Below are 24,242 nucleotides of genomic sequence, written 5' to 3'. Positions count from 1 at the left end.
GTGGAAGAAGTTGAAGATAAAGGCTGGAGGGAGGGCTGGCAAGATGACTCTGAGGACCAGAATTCAATTCCCAGTACATACATGGTGGCTACCAACCAACCAAAACTCAAATTCCAGGGGATATAGTGTTCACTTCTAACATCCATTTGAACTAGGCACATATGTGGTGGTACACTTACATTCATACACATAAAATTAAAAAAAACAAAAACAGAACAACCAAGAACTGACTCCACCAAAGTTGTCTTCTGATCCCCACATGAGCATGGTATGAGTGTGCCCGCAGACAGATCAAACACATACAACAGTAACAATAAAAACATTTAAGGTGAGGGATTGAGGCTGAGTGGGCACAGAAGAGAAGACACTGCCTTAAGTGCGTGCATAAGGGGACAGAAGACTGCTGTCTGTCTGAAAGCGGGTGTGTTGGTCTCCCCAGCTACAGCCCAGGATTTCCTGAGGACACAGCCTTGTGCTTCAGACTCTCCCTAGCCCAGGCAGGAAAGAAGCTGAATGACAATTGGCTCTGTACCTTGATCTTCCCAAAACACCATTTGCAGTTCTGCTTTCAGACCAAAAGAAGCAGGCTGTACTGGCTAGTTTTATGTCAAATTGACACAAGCTAGACTAACTTGAGAGGACAGAACCTCAATTAAGAAAATACCTCCAGAAGATTGAGCTATAGGCAAGCCTGTAGGATATTTACTTAATTAGTGATTAATGTGGGAGGGCCCAGCCCATTGTGGGTGGGGCCATCCCTGGGCTGATGGTCCTAGGTTCTCTAAAGAAAGCAGGTTGAGAAAACCATGGGGAGAAAGCCAGTTAGCACTTCTCCAAGGTCTCTACATCAGCTCCTGCCACTAGGATCCTACCCTACCAGAGTTCTTGTCCTAACTTCCTTCAGTAATGGACTATGGTGTGGAAGTGTAGTCAAATAAACCCTTTCCTCCCCAAGTAGATTTTGGTCATGGACATAGCAATAGTAACCCTAATTAGGAAACAGGCCCCAACAGGCCTTGAGCTCTTCCTGCCCTCCTCTCATAGTTCCCATGGGGGCAATGAACAGTGGACAACAGCAAGCTGAGCTTTGACTATGATGTGTGTAGCCCATCATCTGCTGACATTTTCTTATCCTTTGCCTGACATGACCTAAGGAGAAATTAATTTCTATGCAGTAGGACAGCCTGAAACTAGTTTAGAAACAACTACTTCCAAGAGAAAATGAAAAGGATTTCTGTATTGTTGGGACTACTCAGGCTATCCTCGTAGAGGCAGGGATGGGGTACAAAGGAGAAACTAACCACCTCATATGTGGAAGCAAAAACCTAGGCTGTAGGACACGGAAAGAGAGAGGAACAAGCCCAACCCACTCCATTCTCTCACAGCCTAGAAACTTAGGGGGCAGCCATAAGTCAGAGCAGAGTCACAAGTAAAAGGCAAATGATAATAGAATAGGCAACAGAAGCTAGCAGACAAGGCTTGGTAATATTTCTTAGAAGTGGCTCAAAGCTGAGGGTTAGAATTCTGGCCCCCATCCTCATTCCAGTAACAACACCTCCTTCTAATAGCAGGCCCTTCCCACTGTGCTTCAGACTGCCCATCTCCAAATGAGCAAAGTAATTCCTGGTGGGCTGGCTTTTCCTGTAGGTGAGTCTCCTCAAGTAATGACCAAGCTGGGCAAAGTGGAACACACCTTCAATCCCAACACTTGGGAGGCAAAGGGGGATCTCTGTGAATTGTGGCTGGCCTGATATACATAGTAAGTTCCAGGAGAGCCAGGGCTAGGTAGAAATTCCCTGTCTCAAAACAACTACGAAAACAAATGTAGAGCATTGTCAATAGCTGGCATCAAGGAGTACCTTCTTAAAGCCTGGCTCTAGCTTAATAATCAGGCCCTAAAACAGAGGGGAGAGAAATTCTGAGGGCTAGGTACATGTGATCAATTGTAAAGGGTAAGACTGCGTATGAAGCAACTGCAGGAAGGGATGGAGGACAGGTAGCTGGACCCGTGCCTTTTTGCTGATTCACGAGTCTTATAATTATAGAAATTCAGATCTGTAAGGGTCCATTACTAATTCCAGAGAAGCTGCTAGAATGGCAGAAAGACCTGGAACTATAAAATCTGGAGGAAGTCCTTTGGAAAGAAACATTAAAAATAACAACAAAAAAGGCTAAGTAGAAACAAGAGAGGACTGGTCTCACCTGTGCTTCAAGCCCAGCAGTAATTATTTGCTTAGTTATGCTTAGCAGGCCACACCACTGCAGCCACTGCCTTTCTAAAATGTATGCAAGTGCCTCACCATGCCCCACCCCATGGGAACTGTGCCAGGAGGCGAAGCTGCCACAGGGTGTGGGAGAACTGGACAAGTCATGGCCAGCCGGCTGTGAGATGGAGGAGGGAGGAACCTCCCCCACTTTTCCTGCAATCCCACCTCATGGCTCACAGCAGACTTCCCCTGTGACCAACAGACTTAGGGGGGAATGTGATACACAAGGGACCAGGGGAGCAAAGAACCAGGGGTCACACAGGAAGAGAAAGGGAACCTAAGCTCTAAAGATGAACAAGAGATGGCACAAAAGTCCCAAGCCAGGTGACTGACCCTGGCAGTCTCTGTGTGTCTGGTACCATTGCAGAAGCTAGAGCAGGCTTCTGCCTCCCTGCCTGAATGAAAACAATGGGGCTGTTTCCCTCAGCTCTTCCTGTAATCCAGAAGGCCCACACAAGGGCGGGGGTGGGGTGGTGGGGTGGTGATGGTGGTAAAGGCAGTGGCAGAATCAATGGACAGTTTGGGGGAGGATTTTTGATCTCCCATAAACTCCCCAGCTCCTTCAAAGCCACCCCAAACATTAACATGAATACTTAAACAGCAAACACTGTGCAAATGTAACTTTGAAACCCATCCCTCAGAGCCACTCTCAACCAGATTACCAATTTATCACCAGGGGAGGATTGAACAGGGTTTCCCAACAGATCAAGGCCCACCAGGTCACAGGCCTTTCCTAGTCCAGGCAGAAATTTGGAGGGAGAGGCAAGTGTGCTGGTAAAATCAGGGACAGTCTTCGAGATCCTTCATTTAGATGAGTAATTAAGGGTGTGTGCAAGGGGAAATAGTGTGAGAAAAGAGTGAGTGTGTGCAAGAGAAACTGCGGTCGGTTGGGGGCTAGGAGGCAGACACACGAGGGTCGCACGAGATCACCCCTACCTTCATGCCTAAGCACAGACACACAGACATAGCTCCAAGGACCCAAAGGGAATGTAGGATCAGACTCCTGTCTCAACAGGGGACCTGTGGGATCTGAGTAGGTCTCCATCTACCAACCACAGAAAGCATTCAATATTACCCCACTCCCACCTGAGATAGCAAACTGTGGAAAGCAGGCCCCAGGCCAAAGTGTGAGAGAGATTACGTCCTTGAGGAGTAAGGAAGTGGATGGAGGAGAAGGGCTCCCTAGAGGACTCCTCCCTCCTCAATGAGCCTGTATGTGCAGGGAAAAGAATGTGCAAAGTTCTGAAGGCTAAAACCCTCATCAAATTCCCATCACTCAGCATGCCCACTTACAAAAACACTAGGCTCTTACAAAGCCTCCCAAAACCCATGTTCCCAGATTTCCTCATTGTCAAAATGGACCCTCAACTCTGCTGGCCTCCCTCTCATACTGGCAAAGTTGATCAGCTCTCTGTATTCTGAATGCACACTGGGAAGTGCCAGTCTTCTGTGTGTCTATGTTCTGAAGTTTATTTGTTTTACAGTAATCAAGTAAGTTCCAGGAGTAGAGCAGAGGGAACGAAAGCAAAATGGGTATTTATATGGGGGAGGATAGCTATAACTCATTCCTCCTGGATATGAATCAATCTCTCTCTGTCTCTGTCTCTCTCACATACACACGCAGATACATGCAGAGAGAGAAACAAGTCACAACAGGATACATCCATGAACAAAAATGCCATTCTCATCAGAAACCAGTCAGGAGCAGAGGGGTGCCCTGCCTGCTACAAGGAAGTAGGGAGTCTCCCCTACTTCATACTTTGGTTCTGCTGTCCCCATGCCTAGGCTACCCACAGACTTTGCAGACTCAGAAGGGGCCCTAGGCTGGCTGCCGGAAATAATCTAGATGTCTTCACATATGGTTCAACACATAAGGAGATCTACACGAGGAAGGCTTATGGTACAGTTAGGCAGTAGAGGAGGGAGGAAAAGAGAAGGAACCAAAACTCAAGCAGCCTGATGGGGCTATAAAATGGCCACAGGCAAGGCAAGGACAGATGGTCCTTTTCTGAGCTGGGGAAGTGAAGAAAGGGACAAGGAAAAAATAAATACCATCAGTCAGAAATTTTAAAAATAAACTGAAAAAAAAAAAAAGATAAACAGCTTGCATCTGAGGTTCCGCCTGCTACCAGAGCTTTCTAAGGGGAAAAGAGCTGTAGGCCAGTTCCTAGCCTTAGGTCTGGAGGAAATTGCAGACGGACGGGTGTGTGTGTGTGTGTGTGTGTGTGTGTGTGTGTGTGTGTGTGTGTGTGTGTGTGTGTGTGTGTGTGTGTTATGATGGATGGATGGATCATTCTAGAGGAAATTGCAGATAGGTGTGTGTGTGTGTGTGTGTGTGTGTGTGTGTTATGATGGATGGATGGATCATTCTAGCCATCCCTGTCCTTGGTCTGGAAATCCTGAAAATCTTCCAGGCAGCTGAGGTTGTATTTTGTCTTTAATCTCTCCAGCCCTCCTTCCCAATTGACACCCGCCTCCCACCTAGTTAAGTAAAGGCCTTAATTTAAAAAATGGGTGTTGGTGGTACACGCCTTTAATCCCAGCACTAACCCTAACCCTGAGGCACAGGCAGGTGGATCTCTGAGTTTGAGGCCAGCCTGGTCTACAGAGTGAGTTCCAGGACAACCAGGGCTACACAGAGAAACCTGCCTCACAATAAATAAATAATAAAATGGAACAAGCTTTCCTTATACTCAGTGGTCCATAGTGAGCAGAACTGGTCTGTCATTGTATGGCTGCTGGCTTCACCTACTGCCCAGTGCTCCACAATTGCAAAGGTGATTTCAGTCATTATCTCACTTGTGCCTCAGACCTGCAGAAAGCTGCACAGATAAGAAAACCAAGGCTGAGAAGTGAAATGTCTGCCTAGGGCTGTGGCTCTTAAGCTTCTGTGACCCTTTAATACAGTTCCCCGTGTTGTGGTAACTAACAACCATAACATTATTTTCATTACTACTTCATAACTGTATTTTTGCTTGTTATGAATCATAATATAAATATCTGTGTTTTCTGATGGTCTTAGGTGACCCCTGTGACAGGGTCATTTGATAACTCCCCCAAAGGAGTCCTGACCCACAGGTTGAGAACCACTGGTAAAGTGGTTGAGAACTACTAGGATAAAGCCAGAACTCAAGTCCGTTTAGTGTTCTGATGGCAACATCACACTGCCCCTGCTAACTCTGTCTATCAGATAAAGAGGCGAAGAGATGGCTGCTTCAAATTCAGACATCCAGTCTTTTTTGTTTGTTTTTTGAGACAAGGTTTCTCTGTGGCTTTGGAGCCTGTCCTGGAACTAGCTCTTGTAGACCAGGCTGGTCTTAAACTCACAGACTCACCTGCCTCTGCCTCCCGAGTGCTGGGAGTAAAGGTGAGTGTCACTACCACCTGGCTCAGACATCCAGTCTTATATCTGATGGTCAGTGTGATTTACAAGGAGACTTTCTAGCCAGCGAGCTCAACAGCTAAGTGCACTTGCAGCACAAATGTGATGACCTAAATTTAATAGCCAAATGCACCTCACCTCCAACACCCACATGTAACAAATAAAATTCAAAATGTTTTAAATTACATGGAGCTTCACCAATGGTGCTCCTTTGTTTCTTGCTTATGTGGGCAGGAGGCCCCACATGTTACAGGATTTCTCTCAGTGCTCGCACCACAGCCTGTCTTACACATGTCAAGTGTGTAAGACTCTCCATTGTCAAGTTAACCATTCCCCTCTGCAGTACTGGAATGGCTCAGGTCATCCCTCTAGATTTCAATTTAAACATGGCTACCTGCAGGAAGTGTCCTGTTTCCAGAGTACCCTGTAGTCACCCTTTCAGGATACCAATTATATATTTATATAATAATTCCCTGACTGTCTATTCTGATAGACCAAGTTGTTGAAGTTTTCATACAAACAGAAATAAAAGGAAATTGTTCTTTCAGCAAAGGTTTCTAACACTAGATTGGGGTTATCATCATCCTTTCAAAATGACCATGAGGGAAAAATGACACTTAAGTTCATGAAGGCATCTCCTAAAAGTGGAACCTAAGGCTGGGGCTGCTGCTCTGTTGGTAGAGTACCTGGCCAGCATATATTAAGCCCTGAGCTTGCTCTTAGCACCACATCAAACCAGGCAGATGGTGACACCTGCCTATAATGCCAGCACTCACTAAATAGGAGGGTTGGAAGTTTAAAGTCATCTTCAGTTACACAGTGTGAGCCAACACGGACTACATGAGACCCTGTCTCCAAAAAGAAGGGAAGAAAATAAGGTTCTCTAAAAGTGACTTGGGGCGGGTGGGGGGTGGGGACCTATGATGGATCAGTACCCTGTGATTGACATGCTTGGTGAATAGGTGTTACCAGAAAGCAGAACCCCCCCCCCCCAAGCAGAGACCTTTCCTATGGTTGGCAAAACCCAAACAGTAAGGGTCCAAAGACCACAGGAAGCAGGAGGGCAGGAAGAGATGAAGCTCAGGCTTCCTGGAGAACAGAGTTCAAGAGGCAGCTGGGTCTGGTGGCACCTGTCTGTCATCCCAGCTACTCAGGAGATACAGGCAGAAGACCACACACTCAGGCCTGTCTGGGCAACTTATGAGCCAGAAGTACAAGGAGGGTGTAGCTTCTTGGGCAAGAACTTGCCTAACACAGCACCATGGAGGCAGGTAGGTGAGGCCAGATGAGAACGGCAGGAGGTGACACCTCCCCCTCCCAGCCTATTAGAAGGTCCTAAAGTGTTCAGAAGGTTCGGAAGGTTGAGTTTTGTAGCTGGTGTGGAAAGAAGTCAGGAGCACAAGATGTGATGACTGTGTAGCCATTAGTGAAGGGTTTGATGGTACCAAGAACTAAAAGGTCTGGGTACTAGCTCTAATCCTTGTATGTAGTTTAGATAAACTAGCCATTTAACTTTTTTTACAGCCTCTTTTTAAAAAACTCTCATCCACAAGAACCCACAGATGTAAAAACATCTTCAAGTCCATAACATGTACAAATCTGCATGAGTCACCATGAAGAATTGATCCCCACGTAATAGAGAAACCATGGTAAGAGGTGGTTTTCCAAGATGGTTGACGTTTCTAGTATTTAGAGTGAAAAGGAACAGCTTAGGAGAAAAACCAAGAAGAGTCAGGTGAGAGAGGAGATGGTAGGTTCTGTGCCCAATGGGGAGGGGCGAGCCTGGAAGCAGGCTTCCCATTCACTCTGGCAGATACCAAACTAACAGAGGAGGACTACACCAGTAATCAGGGGCTGGGTAATAACAAGGCTTCCCCCTGCTGATTTTCAGCTGCAGCACAAACAAATCATTATACCTCATTGCCAGCCTCCCGCTGTCAAATCAGGTGTCCACAGAGCCAGGGAAGAGCCCTGTGCCCTGTCTTTGCTCTGTATTGCTCTAATTATACAAGAAGTCCAATGGGATGCCATCAGAGAGGTAAGAAAAAAAAAAAAAAGTTAAAGAAACTGGGTCTGGTGGCACCTGTCCGTCATCCCAGCTACTCAGGAGATGGAGGCAGAAGACCACACTATCAAGCCTGTCTCAAACAAGAAGTAAAAGGAGGGCTGGGGTACAGCTCAGTGGGCACGCACTTGCCTAACACATAGGAGGCCCCGGGGTTGATCCCTAATAGCACCTGAGATAGAAAGGTGAGGCCAGATAAGAAGGGCAGGAGGTGAAGACCCCTTCTTTCCTCAGACAAGAGCCTACTGGAAGGTTCTAAAGTGTTCAGAGGCCAACACAAAGAACCAAGAATGAGCACAGAGGTGCCAGGCGGAGTCGGGGAAGAAGGGCAGGGGGAGGGCAGGGCCAGCAGCAGGGTATGGAAGAAAGACTGTCTGAATCATGTTCCTCTCCACAGGGCGGGGGCCAGATATTCCTGGCTCCACCAGGAATTAACCCAGAAGAAATGACAGTAAAGGAACGTAGGTAAGAAGGAGCATCCTGTAACCCAGCACAGCCATCTGACCTCTCACCAGGCCTGGCTCTCCTCCTGTGCCTAAGAAACCTTCTCTGACCCCTTTCATACCAACTCTAGGAGCCAGTTCATGCACTCACTCAAACATCCATCAGTGCGTAATGGCGCTTGCTGTGAAAGCCTGGTCACCTGAATTTATCCCCTAGAACACATGTAAAGGTGGAAGGAGAAAACTGACTCCATAAAGTTCTCCTCAAACCTCCACATGTGTGTCATGGCTCACATACTCCTACACACACACACACACACACACACACACACACACAAATATAAATCAAGTGCCTAGTGCTGGGGGTGTGCCTCACTTGGAAGAGTGCTTGCCTATTATTCATGAAGCCCAGGGTTCCATCCTCAGCATCTCATAAAACTGGAAGGTGTGGTGTACACCTGTAATCTCTACACTCAGAGGTGTAGAGGCAGGAAGATCACAGGTTCAAGGTCACCGTGCTACATAACAAGTTCAAAGTTAGCCTGTTCTTAGGTGGGGACAACAGTGGAAAGCTGGCTCAGCAGTTAGGAGCTCTTGCTACTTTTGCAGAGGATGAGTTCAGTTCCCAGAACCCACAGTCCCCATGCTCACAGTCATCTATAACTCTAGCTCCAGGGGTTCCCATGCCCTTTCCTGACTCCTCAGGTACTTAGCATGCACTCATGCGGTGCAAACATTCATACACATAAAATAACCCTTTTTTATTTATTTGAATGAAGTAGCTGGGATGCAGAGGCAGCAGTCTAGAGTTCGGCAGGTAATACACAGAATATAAAGAGTCCCTTCCCTCAGGGAGTTTACAGTCTACTTAGCAAAGCATATATTGAAGGAAGATATAGTCACACAGATGTAAGAAACCAAAGAAAAAGGATGAAGACTGTTAGAAAGATTAAAGGAAGACATGATAGGGAAGGCAGGCCAGCTAAGGACACGGTACTTAAGCTGAAGCACAGGAACAGTTGAGAGTTAACCAAGCCAAGGCTAGAGGGGAGGGAGGACCCTTTTGGACTCCAAGGGAAGAGTGCATCCTCATTACCCTGCCCCGAGTCTGTGCCTTACATAAAGCTCTTGCATGTTTATACAGATGTCCTGCTTCTCACATCCTAACTCTACCCCCAAAAGATTGTCCCCTCCGGCTGAGTGCTTCCTCTGGGTGGGTCCACAGCTTACACACACACACACACACACACACACACACACACACACACACACACACACACACACACACACACACGAAAAAAGGTAGGGCCAAAGAGACTGCCCAGGGATTGCTGAGAATCCTGACTCAAGAAGGGCAAGTCAAACAGGAGTTTCATGTCTGGGTAAGATTTAAGTCGAAGACTTTCAGGAGCTGTGGGAGAGTTCCTGGACAAGCAAACGGGAGCCAGGCTCCAGAATCCCAGACCCACACCTGGGCTGTGACTCATGACAACAATTATGAAATCAATTGACTGACTGGTTTTCTCCTTCTTAAACAAAACACTAAGTCAGGAGAGAATGTTAACAGAGCTGCAGATTCCCTCTTCAGAAAGAGAAAGGGCTTCCCAGTATTTCATCTAATAAGCATCCACCAGGCTAAGCACTTTCATTTAATACTCTCAACAGCCCTATTATATGGGTTTTGCTATCCTCGTTTTATAAAGGATAAAAATTAGATGTGGAGTGCTGGCTGTTGGCCAAAGATCACACTGTGAGTAGCAGGATTTGAATCCAAGCCTATTGCCAAGGCCTGTGTGAAAAAGGGCTGCACCTACCTCAGCCCCACCCTCTCAATCCTCAAAACCCAAGTAAAACTTTTGTTTTCCAAAGTCAATCCTCACTTGGTCCTGACTTTTCTTTCCTCTCAGCACCAGCAGATCTGGATCTGGATAGTCTGTCGGGTATCAGTATCCTGAAGGTCACCTTCCTTACTCCAAGGCTCCATCCCAAACCTGCACTCTAACAGCATCCCCTCCTGAGACCTCCCCATGCCTCTCTAAGATCTTATCATTCTTCTGAACTCCTCCTATGCCTGGCTTCACACACAGAGGTATTTTCCTCCTACAAAGAACACCACAGATCCCCATCTGGCTGATTTGTATGTCTGTCTAAATCAGTGGTAAGAATAAATTAACAGTCAGGTGTACTGCACACACCTTTAATCCCAGTACTTGGGAGGCAGAGACAGGTGGATCTCTGTAAGGTCAAGGCCAGCCTGATCTAAATAGCAAGTTCCAGGTCAGCTAAAGTGACACAGTGAGACTGTGACAAACAAAACAAACAAAAACCTCCTTATAATATGAACTCAGAGAAGACGGGAAGGGGTTCTGGGTCTCAAGTCTGCTTCTGCAGTTCTGGACAGGAAACCAAGACACCAGGGCCCCACCCTGAGTGTGGTGACTCACCTCCTGGGCAAGGCCTGGCTATGTGCAGGTGATTTTTGACTGAAAGCCACTGAGTTCCTACCCCCTCACTTTGCAAGGGAAAAAACCAAATCCAGGAGAGACTTACGCTAGAAATGGAATGGAAAGGAGTACCAACCAGGTCTCCGAGCACTACTCCCACCGAACATGAACAGGCCCTCACCCTGGTAGGCCTCCAACTGGGAACTCTCTGGACATCAATTTTACTCAATGAGGTCATGAAGCTGGGGAATATGGGCAACAGCAAGGTACTCACTGTTAGCCTGCTGAACAGACTACACGCCCAGGACCCCAGGATGACCAGTGCTCACGGACACCTCAAATATGACAGGGACTGGGCAATCCAATAAGTTACTAAGCACCTACCTAAGTATCAGAAGAGAGCTCTAGCTCCAGAGCCTTGGCCTTCTTAAAATGTCAGGTGGCCAGTGGGTACTCTGCTTTAGACAATAAGCAGGCAACCTCCTTTCTGCTTTTATTAGGGATGGAGCTGACAATAGCATGCCAGACTACAGGATAACACCCAAAGAAGACAGGTTCTAAGAGAAGCAAATAGAACATTCCTTTATTCAAACTTTTAACAGTAGGGTTGGGTAACCTCCATCCAAGAAAAGCAACTAGCCTCAATTCACACTGGGCTGAGTACATGCAGCCTTCTCTAAGAGCAGAGAAAAGGGCCTTTATGGATCTATAGGCTTTCCCTAACTTTAGATGCAACACTATCTTGAGGAGATGGGAAAGTCTGGAGGGCAGCTTCTGACTGCTACTCTAGGTGCACAGTCCTAACCACCTGCACCTTTGAGTTACTACCTCCAAATCATGACCTGCAGGCCTCTACTGCCTGCACCTGACCTCCAAGGCCACCTTTTTTTCTGGCTTGATTGAATAACAAGACCGACCTCCCCAACCCCCCCCCCTCATATGTTTCCCATATTCCAATAAAAGTCAAAGAATAAATTGTCAGAGCCATGGACAAGAGGAAGTTAGATGGGCAGGGCTCTGTTCTAAGATATATAAGCTATTTCTGGGTCATGCTTTGGGTCTGTTTACCGGTGTGAACACCCACTGGTCTGAACACCTCAGAGGAAAGCAGAGCCTGACTTCACTCAGTAGCACATGAATACACACACACACCCCTGCACACACACCCGCATAAACGCAGAAAGTATTAAATTTTTTCACCCTCGAAATGGTCTTCTTTCCAACCTTCGCTAACAAATTGGTTTTCAACCTGTGAGTCCCAACCCCTTTGGGGGTTGAATGACCCTTTCACAAGCATTGCCTAATATCATCAGAAAACACATATTTATATTACGATTCATAACAGTAGCATAATTATAGTTATGAAGTAGCAATGAAAAATTTTATGGGGGTCACCACAACATGAGGAACTTGTATTAAAGGGTCACAGCATCAGGAAGGTTGAAAACCACTGCTCTAACACATCCCCTTCAGAATACCAGGATGAAGTGAAGTAAAAAGCTGATGACAGACACAAGGACGAGGCCAGGAATCCCTGCAAGTTGTGTGGAGCTGAGTACAGAAACCCCTTCTCTTCCACCTGCCCACCTGATTCTCTTGTGATGACAAGGTGCCCTTTCTTTTGAAGCCCCTTTCAGAGGCCTGTGAGTGTGCACTAGAACCAGCAGTGAGGGCCGTGTTCGAAGCTAGTTGATGACTCTGAAACAGTTCACTTCACCTGACTTATCAAATATTAAGCATCTATCTATGTCTAGTCCTCTGCTCAATTCTGCACGCAAAAAGGGAAGAAGGTAGTGTTCTGGACTGGGGAACCAGGACACAGATTAGTGTTTGATGGACACAGAGTCTCAGCTGGGTACATGGAAACATTCTAGAGGATGGTAATGGAATTTACTTAATGTCACAAAACTGTACACTTAAAAACAGAGCTAAATGTAAGCCGGGCTATGGTGGCAAACACCTTTAATCCCAGCACTTGGGAGACATAGGGAAGTGGATCTCTGTGAGTTCAAGACCAGCCTGGTCTATAAGAGCTAGTTCCAGGACAGGTTCCAAAGTTACAGAGAAACTCTGTCTCGAAAAACCAACCAACCAACCAAATTGTTAAATGTAAATCTGATGTCACATATTTTAACCACTTGAAAAAAATTTTTTTAAAAGAACCTGGAGTGATGGCCCAGTGGTTAAGAACGTTTGCTGTTATGGCAGAGGACCTGGATTCAGTTCCTTGTACCTGTATGGATACTCACAACCACCTGTAATTCCAATTCAAGGATTCCAGTGCCTTCTTCAAGCTTCCATAGGTACCAGATATGCATATAGTGCACATACATACATACATACATACATACATACATACATACATACATACAGGCAAACACTCATATATTTAAAATAAAGACAAATCTGTTTTTTTTTTTTCTTTCTTCCTTAAAGACACAGACCTGGAGATACGAACTATGTGCTCCTGCAAGGCAGAAACCATTTCACACTGGCTGTCTCTAATCCATTAAACAAGCCATGTTCTAAAAGTCACCATGGACTTCACAAGTCCTCAGCAAACCTACAAAACCCATTTCCCACAGGTCACAGAAATTTTACACATTTGCAACTGAAACAAGCAGCAAACAGTGTAAGGTGCTGGCCAGACACTGCCCTCATGTCCTCCCTTCAATGCCCACCCCCATACTCCTTGCCTCCAACTATAGGCAATTAAAAAAAAGCTCTGGTTCTGAGTGAGTCAGTTCTGAGACTGAATCCAGGCCCAGGTGCTCACTGACTGTCTGACTTCAGATCTAACACAGGTTACTGAACTTCCAAGTAGCTTCTCTCAGTTTCTCTTGTTGAAAATGTGGATCATCATCCACCTCTCAAAGGGCTACTGTGAGAGAAACTGAGATCACACAAGGACAGAAGCTACTGCACAGTGAGTGCTCCTTGCTCCAGCTCCCAAACCCCCTTCTGAAATGAACACATTAAAATACAAATGACTCTGGTATCAAAGCGTTCTTTGTTCTGAACTGAAGAAAGGCAGGAAAAGAAGGGCTTACGAGAGAGGATTCGAGGGCCAGAAAATCAGACTCTGGTCCACGTGCCCGATGCCTCCAATCTTGCCTCGCCGCATGTCCCGAAGCAGTGCCCACAGCCTTGTTAAGGTTGGAGGGACTCCACTTTCTCTGACCCTCAGCTAAACAGACAAGTGCCTATCAAGTCCTGCTGCACATCTTCGGCTCCTGTGGCCCTGTACACTGTGGCCAGGTGCCTTCTGCCCTCTCACACTTCCCCACAAGGTGAGGGGCAGGGTGCTAAAGGGAGACAAAAGTGAGAGGGCAGGGACAAGTACGCCTCTCCGTTACTATTATTATCGATTGATCTGAAATGAGACGCTTCCACCTCTGAGGGGGCATGCAAAAGACTAACAGACATGAGCGAGGAAACAAACATCCACTGTACCCACACCTACTTCTGCGCTTAGGTTAACCTGTTCAATTGTTTTACTGAAGGCTCTTCTTGGAGCTACTGAGAAGCTCAAGTTCTGCAGGTTTCCATTTCTTCCTTACAAATGTGTTGAGGGAGTAGGTGGGGGTGAAGAGAACATGAAAACTGTCCCTGGTCTGGCAGGTAACCTACCTATTTTGCCTCCAGAGGTGTACTGGTAGGCACAGCTCTCAGTCTGAGAGATATGTGCCATGTGCAAAAGCAATTCCTCACTCCTCCCAGAAAGAAGTGAATAGGAGACAAGAACTTCCTACTGACAGAAGAAACCTAGCTTGTCCTTCCCTGGCCTAGCCCATATCTGTAACAAATTCACAAAAGTTCTGGAAAACAACCAAGAATGGAAAAATAAGTCTTCAATGCAAAGTCTGCAAGACTGCAGGATGGCTAATATCCTTGTCCCTGCATACTAAGTACCTTTAGTGTTCCCAAGACACAGTTAGCAGTTAAACCTCCTCCTCAACATTTCCAAATACACCCTGGAGGGCAGTGCCACTCAGCTGAGAACCACTGAGCACTAACTCGTACTGCTGTGTATCCCATGGGCCACCATATTCTAGCCATCCTTTATGGCTCGGTAACTAAACCCCTTAGAACAAGTCAAAAGCCCGTCTCCAATCAAGTGAATAATTACCGAATCCCTAGCTTGTACTCAGCATCTTTATAGGCAGTGACAGATCAATAGGAAATATGGGTCAGGATCCCCATGCAAAAGGAAGTGGTAGGAAAAGAGGACTATAAAACATTTATTTGATATACAGTAGTATGTAATCAAATTAAGACATATGGCCTATGGGAAGCAGATAAGATAATCAGCTAAAGGCTGGCACTATGACAAAGACTTTGTGGGAAAAAACAAGTTGTGGTAGGTCTTGAAAAAGGTGGAATTTTCTTTACTCAGACCTTCTGATCCTCAACCATTCCCTGGTAACAATTTCTATCCATGGAAAACTCCTTTTAACTTGTGGTTCCAGGAGCAATTTACAGTCCAACTCTTCAAGTCCCATGCTCAAACAATTGCTGGTAGAAAATGGTGTGAGAATTTTCCATGCTCCTTCTGAAAGCCAACTACTATCAGGCCCCACAGCAGAGGCAGAAGTACCAGAGATGAATCAAAAGCCTTCAGTGCCACATGAACTCACTGAGCCTTGAATGTTGGCTGGGCTTCCCAGGCTACAGGAATGTTCCATTCGCCTGTCAGCACAAGCCTGCATGGGCTCCTACTGTGGGGACACGAACTTCTGCAGCATGATGTCTTCATTACCTTCTCTGTGGAAGGTCTCACTAGACATCCTCATTTTTCTCAGACAAACAGTCCCTACCTCCTCCATTCATCTCGTTCAAGCCTCTCAGACTCCTCCCACAGGCTGCGCCACCAAACTCCTCACAGCCCATCCCACCATCTTCCACACTCCATCCACCAGACATTCAAGCTGCTTCTGGAGTCTGGCTCCTCCAAGAAGCCCAAGACTTGTGGCATCCCCAACCCTCTTTCCTTTCGAGCATTAAAAAATCACTAACATTCCCCCTACACACCCCGCTCATCCTTTACTTGCACGCAATGTAAATGAGTCTTGTCTATTTATATAGAGAGAATCTATCTAATGTTAGAGGAAGGATCCCACTTCCCGAAGACTGTAAGAGCCAAGTCCAAGGCCGAACCTGGTTGCTCTTACTCTTGAGACTCGTTTACCTCAGCCACCACTCACACTAACAATCCAGCTCCCAGAGCACAGGGACACTCGCCCCCTACATAACCACATATGAGTCCACAGACTCAAGACTCAGGAGCCCTCCCCCAATAAATACACTTGAGGTTACAGTCTTGTGCCCTTTCCACATACAATCCCTTACTTTATAAAACATTTTTTTCCCTCCCACAGAAAGGCTCAGGATAAGTTCTTTGGACCAAAGCTAAGTCTGGAGTTTTCAACTCCTCAGACTCATGGTTCTCTGAGTCTGACCATGATGCAGTCCCATTTTTAGCCACCAACTAATTCTACCTATGCGCTCTGGTATTCATTTCCGTCTCTTTTCTTTTTCTTAAAACAATGCCAGCTAGGCTTATGCCACCCACCCACCCACCCACCCACCACCCACCCACCCAACCACCACCCACCCACTTTGTCTTGCAAAAACAAGCCAGGAATGTTGACTGACATCTGTATCTGTAATCCCTGCACTCAGGGGGTTAACATATTGAGCTGTGGGCCAGCTAGGCCCACAACAATTCAAACCAGTATGTTTTTTGACATACTGGCACAAACCCATAATCCCAGCACTTTGGAGGCAGAGGCAGGAGAATTCCAAGTTTGAGACCAGCCAGGGATACATAGCAGATTCAAGGCTACCTAAGCTAAATAACCAGACTCTAGTCTCAAACAAAACAAACATTAGGTGGGTCTCAGAGCTTGAACTTGGGTCATTAGGCTTGACAGAAAGTGCCTTTCTGTAACTACTAAGCCATTTAATTTCACCAGCCCTCTTTTTTTCTTTTTAGTTTTTTTTTATTTTTCCCCTCCTTTGAGACAAGGTCACACTATGTAGTTCTGGATGTACTAGCACTCAATATGTAGACCAGGCTAGCCTCAAACATGGAGATCCACTTGCTTGTGCCTCCCCAGTGCTGAGATCAAAGATGTGTGCCAGTATGCCCAGCTTCACTAGTCCTCTTATTACTTTTGATTTTGAAACAGCTCACTAAGTTCCCCAGGCCAGCATTAAGCTTACTTTGTAGCAAGACAGGCCTTGAACTTGCAATTCTCCTGACTCAACCTGACAAAGCTGCTAGGACTATATGTTTCTGTCATCAGACATAGCTAAAATCATGTAGTATTTACACAGAACCTACATATTCTCCTGTAGACTTTAAATCATCTCTTGATTACTTTTAATACCTAATATAAATCTCAATGCTATATAACAGTTGCTGTGCCATACTGTTCAGGGAATTGTGACAAGAAAAACCAAACTTGTACAGTCATATTTAATCCCAGCACTTGGGAGGCTAAAGTATGAGCATAGAGTTTGACTCAGTCGATGCTACACAGTGAATTCCAGTCCAGCCTGGGCAACATAGTGAGAACAGCAAAAACAAAACAGAACAGCAACAACCAAGTCAATTAGGACTGGGCTCAGTGGGTAAAGCACTAACTGTGCATTCACAGAACCCAAGTTCAAACCTCCAGAGCCTATGCAAAGCCAGGTGCAGGGCTCCTATGGTAGGATGGGAGGCAGACAGGGGAAAGGTTCTGGAAACTGGAGCTAGCCAGGCTGGCATGCGTAGCAATGAACAAAAGTTTTGCCTCAAATAAGGTGGAAAGTGAGGACCTAAGGTTGTCCTCTGATTTCTAAGCACACACACCATGGGACACACATTCATGATGCATGCATACATTCATACACAAGCAAATTATTTTAAAAAGTCCATTCACTAACTTAATCACTTTCTGTTCTATTTTTCAACCTAGGAGGGAAAAGCCTACAGGGTTATTGGCATAAACTGGGTTATCAGGAGGTTATAAAGTGGGTTAGGAGGGAGAGTGGGACTGAACACTGGATTTCCAGATGATTGGCCACTAATCATAGCACAACAGAAAATAAACGTAAGTTCATAACAATCAGAATTAATAAGAATGCCCAACTTTGAGAGTTCTAAGATACCGAGGAAGCACTAACCATTAAGATGAGAACAGGGGGCCAAGTGGTGGTGGTACACACCTTTAGTCTCAGCACTTGGGAGGCAGAGACAGGCAGATCTCTGTGAGTTCAAGGCCAGCCTGGTCTATAAAGTGAGAGAGTGAGTTACAGGACAGGCTCCAAAGCTACAGAGAAATTCTGTCTTAAAAAATGAGAGAGGAGAAAGAAAAGGAGAGGAGAAGAGAGGATAGAGGAGAGGGGAGGGGAGAGGGGAGGAAAGGGAGAGAGAGAGAGAGCGCTTCAGAGATGCTCAGAAGTTAAAAGCACTGGCTGCTCTTCCAGAGGACCTGGGCTCAAATCTTAGCACCCACATGGCATCTAACAACTGTCTGTAACTCCAGTTCCAAGGACTCCTATGTCCTCTTCTGGCTTTTACCAAACACATATGGTACAGAGACATACATGCAGGCAAAACACGAATAAAACAAACAAAAAGGTGAGGAGAGCCTAGGAGGGCACAGTGGTGCATGCCTGTAGTACCAATGACTTAGGAGGAGGACCACTTGAGCTCAGGAATTTGAGTCCAGCCTGGGCAATATAACAAGACCCCTGACAAAAGATGGGGTGAGGTGGGGTGCTTGTAAGGTCTGGGTTTGCAAAGGCATTTCTTAGAGAAATGCTCACAGAGCACTGGTTCAAAAGCTTAGTACAGTCCTGAGTACAGTATCACATCCTTCCCATAGGGTCCAGAAGCTGATGTCAACAGCACACGGACAATGCTCAGCGACAAAGGGAAGGTCAGCCCCACAACTTCGACAGAACTCTGGAGACATACTGCATCCCTCGTTTACAGACCTAATCCAAATTGCAAGTTTGTCAACAGAAGTTGCACACTTCCTGCCATCCTTTCCCCTAAGTGACAAAATGTTCTAAGTAGCTCAAACAGTGTGTTATCCTGTCTTAGGCACACAGTTTGTAGCTTAATGGAGTAAGGCCAGATTTCAAATCTGAACCCTATACCCCATCATGAGCCCTTAGGGGAGAATGAGGGGCAGACTAGACAAATGTCTAGCTGACCCTCTTTCCTGCTGGTGGAGAGGGACAAAGAGTTACATATACACTCGAGTGTACATTTACATGTGGGTGCCATGCTAGTGAGTGTGAGAGTGTGTGTAGGCCAGAGGTCAACATCAGTATCTTCCTTCCCTCTTTAATAGTTCTCCACCTTTCTTTTTGAGACAGGGTTTCTCACTGAACCTAGAGCTCATTTATTTGGCTAAGCAAACTGGACAATGAACTCCAGGGATTCATCTGCCTCAGCCTCCAGCACTGGGATTACAGATATGTGGGTACTGGCAATCCAAAGTCAGGTCTTCCTACTTGTACAGCAGACACTTCACTGACTGAACCACATTCTCAACTCTCTTCCCCTTGTTTTCACTGTCAAACACTCTGCGGGGCTAGAGAGATGGGTTAGTGCGTTAGTGCAAACATGAGGATGTCAGTTTGAAGTGAAGAGCAACTACTCACAAAGTTAGGCACAGATATGTGTGCCTGTAACCCCAGAATTCAGGGGTTACCAGGAGCTCGCTGACCAGCCGCTTAGCCCAAAATAACAAGCCTCTGGGTCGGTGAGACTCTGTGTCAAAGGTGTAAGGTAGAGAATGAGAAAAGGCACTCAACATTCCCTAGCTTCCACAGGCATTTGCGTACGTGAACACACACACACACACACACACACACACACACACACACACACACACACACACACACACACACCCCTACCTACCTACCTATCTACCTTGATTTCCCAAAGAATACTGCTCCTTCACATGCCATTAAGGCTATGGCAATGTGTCCTATCCTACATGAAGGGTGGTGACATTCCTCCCCTTGTCTGGGTAATGGCTGAACACCCAGTTCCAGTCATGGTCTCTGTCATCATCCTTTTCTCATTTTACCAAAGCAACATTTTTCATCACTTCAAATGCCACAGGCTTTCAACTTCCCCCACCCCCTTATGTCATTCTCTAGGGGAAAAGTCACTAAATGCCCTCCCTGCTGCTGCAGGAGGTTAGTCCGCCCATCCCTCTGCCTATGACATCTGTCATCAACCTGTGGACAGCTAGCATCTCAGCACACAGCAGTGGTCCCACACTGCTCAGCAGCCTAACATATGCCCCACTGCCAGCTTTCCTGGTGATGCCGGCTCCACGGCAGCAGACAAGAGGAGCAGGACACACACACAACCATTCGAGAGACACAAAAGAACATGCAAAATCATTTGAGAAGGAACGAACACCTGTCAACAACTACCACCCAACAGTGTGCTGCGGCATGACTTCAATACAGCCACACTGCCTGGCCCCACAGCTTCAGAGATACTGCAGTTCCAAAACTTCTGGCTGCTGGACAGTAGAAAGAAACTGTTTGATTTATGAAGTGGGTCATCCAAAAGCAGTAATGTAAAAGGAAAGAGGTCAGCCTGGGGCTTGCTCATCCCTCTCCCAGCTACTTCTGTTCATGCTTTATTCTTTGTGAGAAGCCACAGTGCCAAGTCAGAAGACTCTTCTGGAACACAACCAAGTTTGGACACAGACAAAGATGACTTAAAACTAGAGGCCCAAATTTTCTCTCAGATAATACTAACTTTATTTTAGAGTCATGGGCTTGGTTAGACACATCCAGAGCTCTGTGTTACCACAAGACAAGGTCTGATCCCCACAGACCTCAGAAAATACTTTTTGTTGTTTTTGAGATGGGCTTTCATGCATCCCAAGCTGCTCTTGAGCTTTTGTTTTTTGAGGCAGGGTCTCTCTACTATGTAGCCCTGGCTGTCCTGGAGCCACGTAGACCACGCTAGCCTTGAACTCAAAGGGAGCCCACATACCTCTACTGGGGTTAAAGGTGTGTGTGTGTGACAACACCCAATAGATTTATTTATGCTTATTTGTGTTTATGTGTGTGTGCATGCTCACTGGTGGGCGCAAGTATGTGCATATGCATACATACCTCATGACACACATGTGGAAGTCAGAGGACAACCCAGGAGTTCTGTTCTCTACTTCCACCATGTGAGTTCTGAGACTTATACTCAGGTGTTAAGCAGGCTTAATAGAAACTACCTTTACTCTCTGAGCCATCCTCCACAGGCCAGGTCTACCATTTCTTCCTTTTTTTTTTTTTTTTTTCTTTTTTCCAATCAGGATTTCTCTGTGTAGCTCTGGCTATTCTGGAACTCACCATATAGACCAGGCTGTTCTCCATCTCAGAGATCTGCCTGCCCCTGCCTCCCAAGTGCTGGGATTAAAGGTATGAGCCAACATGGCTCAGCAGGTAGGTTTAGCACTTCTTGAGTACTTTAAGCAAGCATTATACTAATAGCTTTCAGTTATTATACCATGCATTTCGTTAACAAGTATCTGAGTCCCACTATGTAAACTCTGTTCTAGGTACTGGGGACACAGACCAAAACAGTCAAAATTCTAGCTGACAGTATGCTTTTATTTTTGTGGCACTGAGGATCCTAGGACTTCATGCATGCTAAACAGACAACTACCACTGAGTTGCACCCCGAGCCTTAACCCACATTTAGTCAACACTGACTAAATAAATCTATGTCAACTGGTGATAAGAACTATGAAAAAAGAATTTTACAAAAACATAAAGCAGGGAAGAGGGTGCTATTTTTTAGAGTTGTCCTGGGATGCTTCTCAATTCTAAACTAGGAATTCAGCTAAATACTTAACGTGTAGCATTTCATTTCATTTTAGTAACTCTCTGTTCAGTGCTATTGACATTCCCACCATATGGGCAAGAAAACGGAGCTTAGGGAAATAAGACTCTTTGCAGAGTCTGCAGGGAGGGAAGTAAGGATGCAGGACCAAGGCCTGTGTCCTACAGGAGGTAAGGAAACTGAGACCTGAATTCAGGAAAGCAACTCCAGACTCAGTTCCTCCCTAAGTACACTATGCCATCATACTGTTGGACACACAGCCCAACAAGTCAAGGGTGGTGGTGTGGTCACAAAGTAGCAGGCCCATCTGGTCTCCTTGCTAAGAGATTAGTGCAATTCAATCTTCCTCTAACATCAGACTGTTACTCTCTCTGCCAGTTGAAAACCAAGCCTTATCTTGAAACAAGAGGAGAAAGACATCTTAGGCTCATTAAGGCTTCTCCCATCCTACCCCACCACCAACACTGGTACCATTCCTCTCTAGAAAACAGGAATGGAATAAGGTGTGACTGAGCCAGCAGTCGGATGGGGCCATAGCAGTTGTTGGAGATGTGTTGGATGGGACTGGAAACCGAGAGAAGCCAGCAGCAAGCAACATCGGCCTTTCCAGCTCCATTTCAAGAAAGCACAGCTCAACCACAAGTCCTGGAGTACCAGAGTGAGAGACATGCCTTGTTTTCTTCAGAGGCAGGAGGCAGGACTCACAGAAGCACAAGGTACAGGTCACCCAGCTCTCTTGAAGGGAAGGAGAGGAGAACCAGGAGGAGGCTAACACACTCAAGGAGGGAAGTCCTGGAGGGGAATGCCATGCCCAAGGTCAAATGGCAATTGCAGAATTGCTGGAAATCCCATGCTGGGGGGCCCAGATTAAATTACCAGAGAGGCCAAAAGAAAAGAGAAGCAAACAGAGAACCAAGGTTCAAATCAAAGTTCATGGTCTGCGCCTACCCACTGCGTCACAGTGTCTCAGTCACCACAGCCAGAGTACCTGTGGCCAGAGTTAATCAACAACTTCAATTTGCAATTTCATTCCAAATCCGAGCACATTAAGAGACTTTATTCAAAACCTGGATTTCCACCTTCCATTCCAATGGACTTGAGCACCTCAATTTAAACACTGAATGAACTGACCCCCACAAAGTCTTCAGATTTTTTTCCCCATTGAAACACACACAGAGAGGAGGGGGGGGATCCATTGCTCAATCTTGTTCTCCAGCAAGTCAGGTCTCATAACCCAACATTGCACCAAACAAATTATGACCTGAATGGAAAGAGGGAAAAAAAAAAAAAAACTGTGTCACCTAGAGAAACCCAATTAACAACATGACTCTGCTCTCTTCAATTCTCTCTCCCCTCCAGTCATATCCGGGGCACTTGCGGGCTGGCTGCCTTTTCCCTGGCTAATTCAAAAGTCAGAAGACAATGTGCTCAGGGGCCTTCTGAAAAGCTAAGCATGAGGTGGGAAACCCTGCTCTAGATACACCTCGGCCAGTCGGGAAAGCTTGCAGGGCACAGAATCAAAACACCACCTGGGAGACAGTCTGGAGTGGTTCACCTTGAAATCACTATGTTGCCCTTAAGACAAAGCTGCCCGCTAAAGAAAAACATACAAATGCTGCTGAATTGAAAATTCCGGAAGGAGAGAGAGAGAGTAAGCGCCCCACGTGGAACAATAATTGGGTTATTTGAAAGCATTCCTGACACAGTTGTTTGCTCTTAACCGCTCTCCTAAGGAGCCCCCTCCCTCCAGGTCTCCTTCGCCTCCACCCCCACTAGTTTCGCCAACCTCTCACTACTGACCACAGGCAGCATGTGTTTTGTGTGTGTACATATATGTAAACATCGTCTTCCGGCCCGGGTTTCCGAGGGAATCAAAGCTTCCCTTCCTCCCCCAGTGCACTTGTCTGTCCTCCCAGCCCCACTAGGCTGCAGAGTTAGTAATGTAATATTCAGGGACCCCGAGACCGGAAATGCCTGGGTCTGGAAAGCCGCACTTGAGACGCGAGAGAAGGGATAGAGAAAGTGAGCGTGGGATGGAGACGTAGGTGGTGTGTGGGGTGGAGTGCGGAGGTGAAATGCCGCCCAAGTTGCAATTCAGGGGTAGGCGAGGAAGAAAACGAGGGATGAGGGGGAGGCTGAGGCACTTGCAAAGTCAAAATTCCAGGAGCCGGAGGAGGTGGTGGCAGGAGACGTGAGGACCGAGGAAGGGTGAGGGGCCACAAAGACGACTCTGCAGGTGATGCCGAGCTGCATTTAGGGACACTAGAGGTGACCCTCAAACGCCTAGAAGGGTGGGGACTCGGGATCCAGGCAGCAAGGTAGGGGTGGCAGGCAAGTGTGGGGGAGGGCAGTACAGGGTGGGGACCGAACTGGCTCCCAGAACCTGCAGAGGGCGGGGGCCCGGGCGGGCGGCGCGAGCCAGGGAGAGGGGCCGGGGTCGCGGGGCCGAGGCTGGGGGCGGCGCTCACCCGCAGGGCGGACAGGTCGATGTCGTCCAGGCTGCGGGCGGGGGCTGGGTCGCCCATGGCCGCCGCAGGGCCGCTCACGCTCCGGCTCGCTCACTTCGCTGCCGCCGTCGCCGTTTCTCCCCCATCGGCGGACCCGGGGGCGGGCTCCACCGCGCCTGCCCCAAAGGCCGGGGAGGGGAGGGCCAGCGGGAGGACCGACCCAGCGGCTGACAGGCGCTCTCACCCGCGCGCCTGCAACCCGAGCCGCCGGCTGCCCTGCGCACGCGCGGAGCGGGCCGTGACGCGAGCGCGCCGGGCGCCCCC

General features: G+C 47.0%; 1 protein-coding gene across 5 annotated transcripts in view; it reads right to left on the bottom strand.

The window, feature by feature from the left end:
• Positions 1 to 24,189, bottom strand: part of Mink1 (misshapen like kinase 1) — a 51,877-nt gene extending 27,688 nt beyond the window's left edge. For 3 of the 5 annotated variants that reach the window (XM_027426914.2, XM_027426916.2, XM_027426917.2), the window contains exon 1: positions 23,940 to 24,188. In XM_027426914.2, coding sequence (XP_027282715.1) covers positions 23,940 to 23,996 — 57 coding nt within the window. In that variant the 5' untranslated portion in view covers positions 23,997 to 24,188. Of the gene's footprint in view, positions 1 to 23,939 lie in introns of all 5 variants that reach the window. The other 2 variants (XM_027426912.2, XM_027426913.2) reach the window with 1 other exon arrangement.
• Between the last annotated feature and the right edge of the window lie 53 nt (positions 24,190 to 24,242).

Source organism: Cricetulus griseus, chromosome 7 (genome assembly GCF_003668045.3).
Source record: "Cricetulus griseus strain 17A/GY chromosome 7, alternate assembly CriGri-PICRH-1.0, whole genome shotgun sequence".
In the NCBI taxonomy this organism is placed as follows: Eukaryota; Metazoa; Chordata; class Mammalia; order Rodentia; family Cricetidae; genus Cricetulus; species Cricetulus griseus.
Note: the sequence above shows the minus strand (reverse complement) of the source record. Positions and strands in the feature narration are given on the sequence as shown.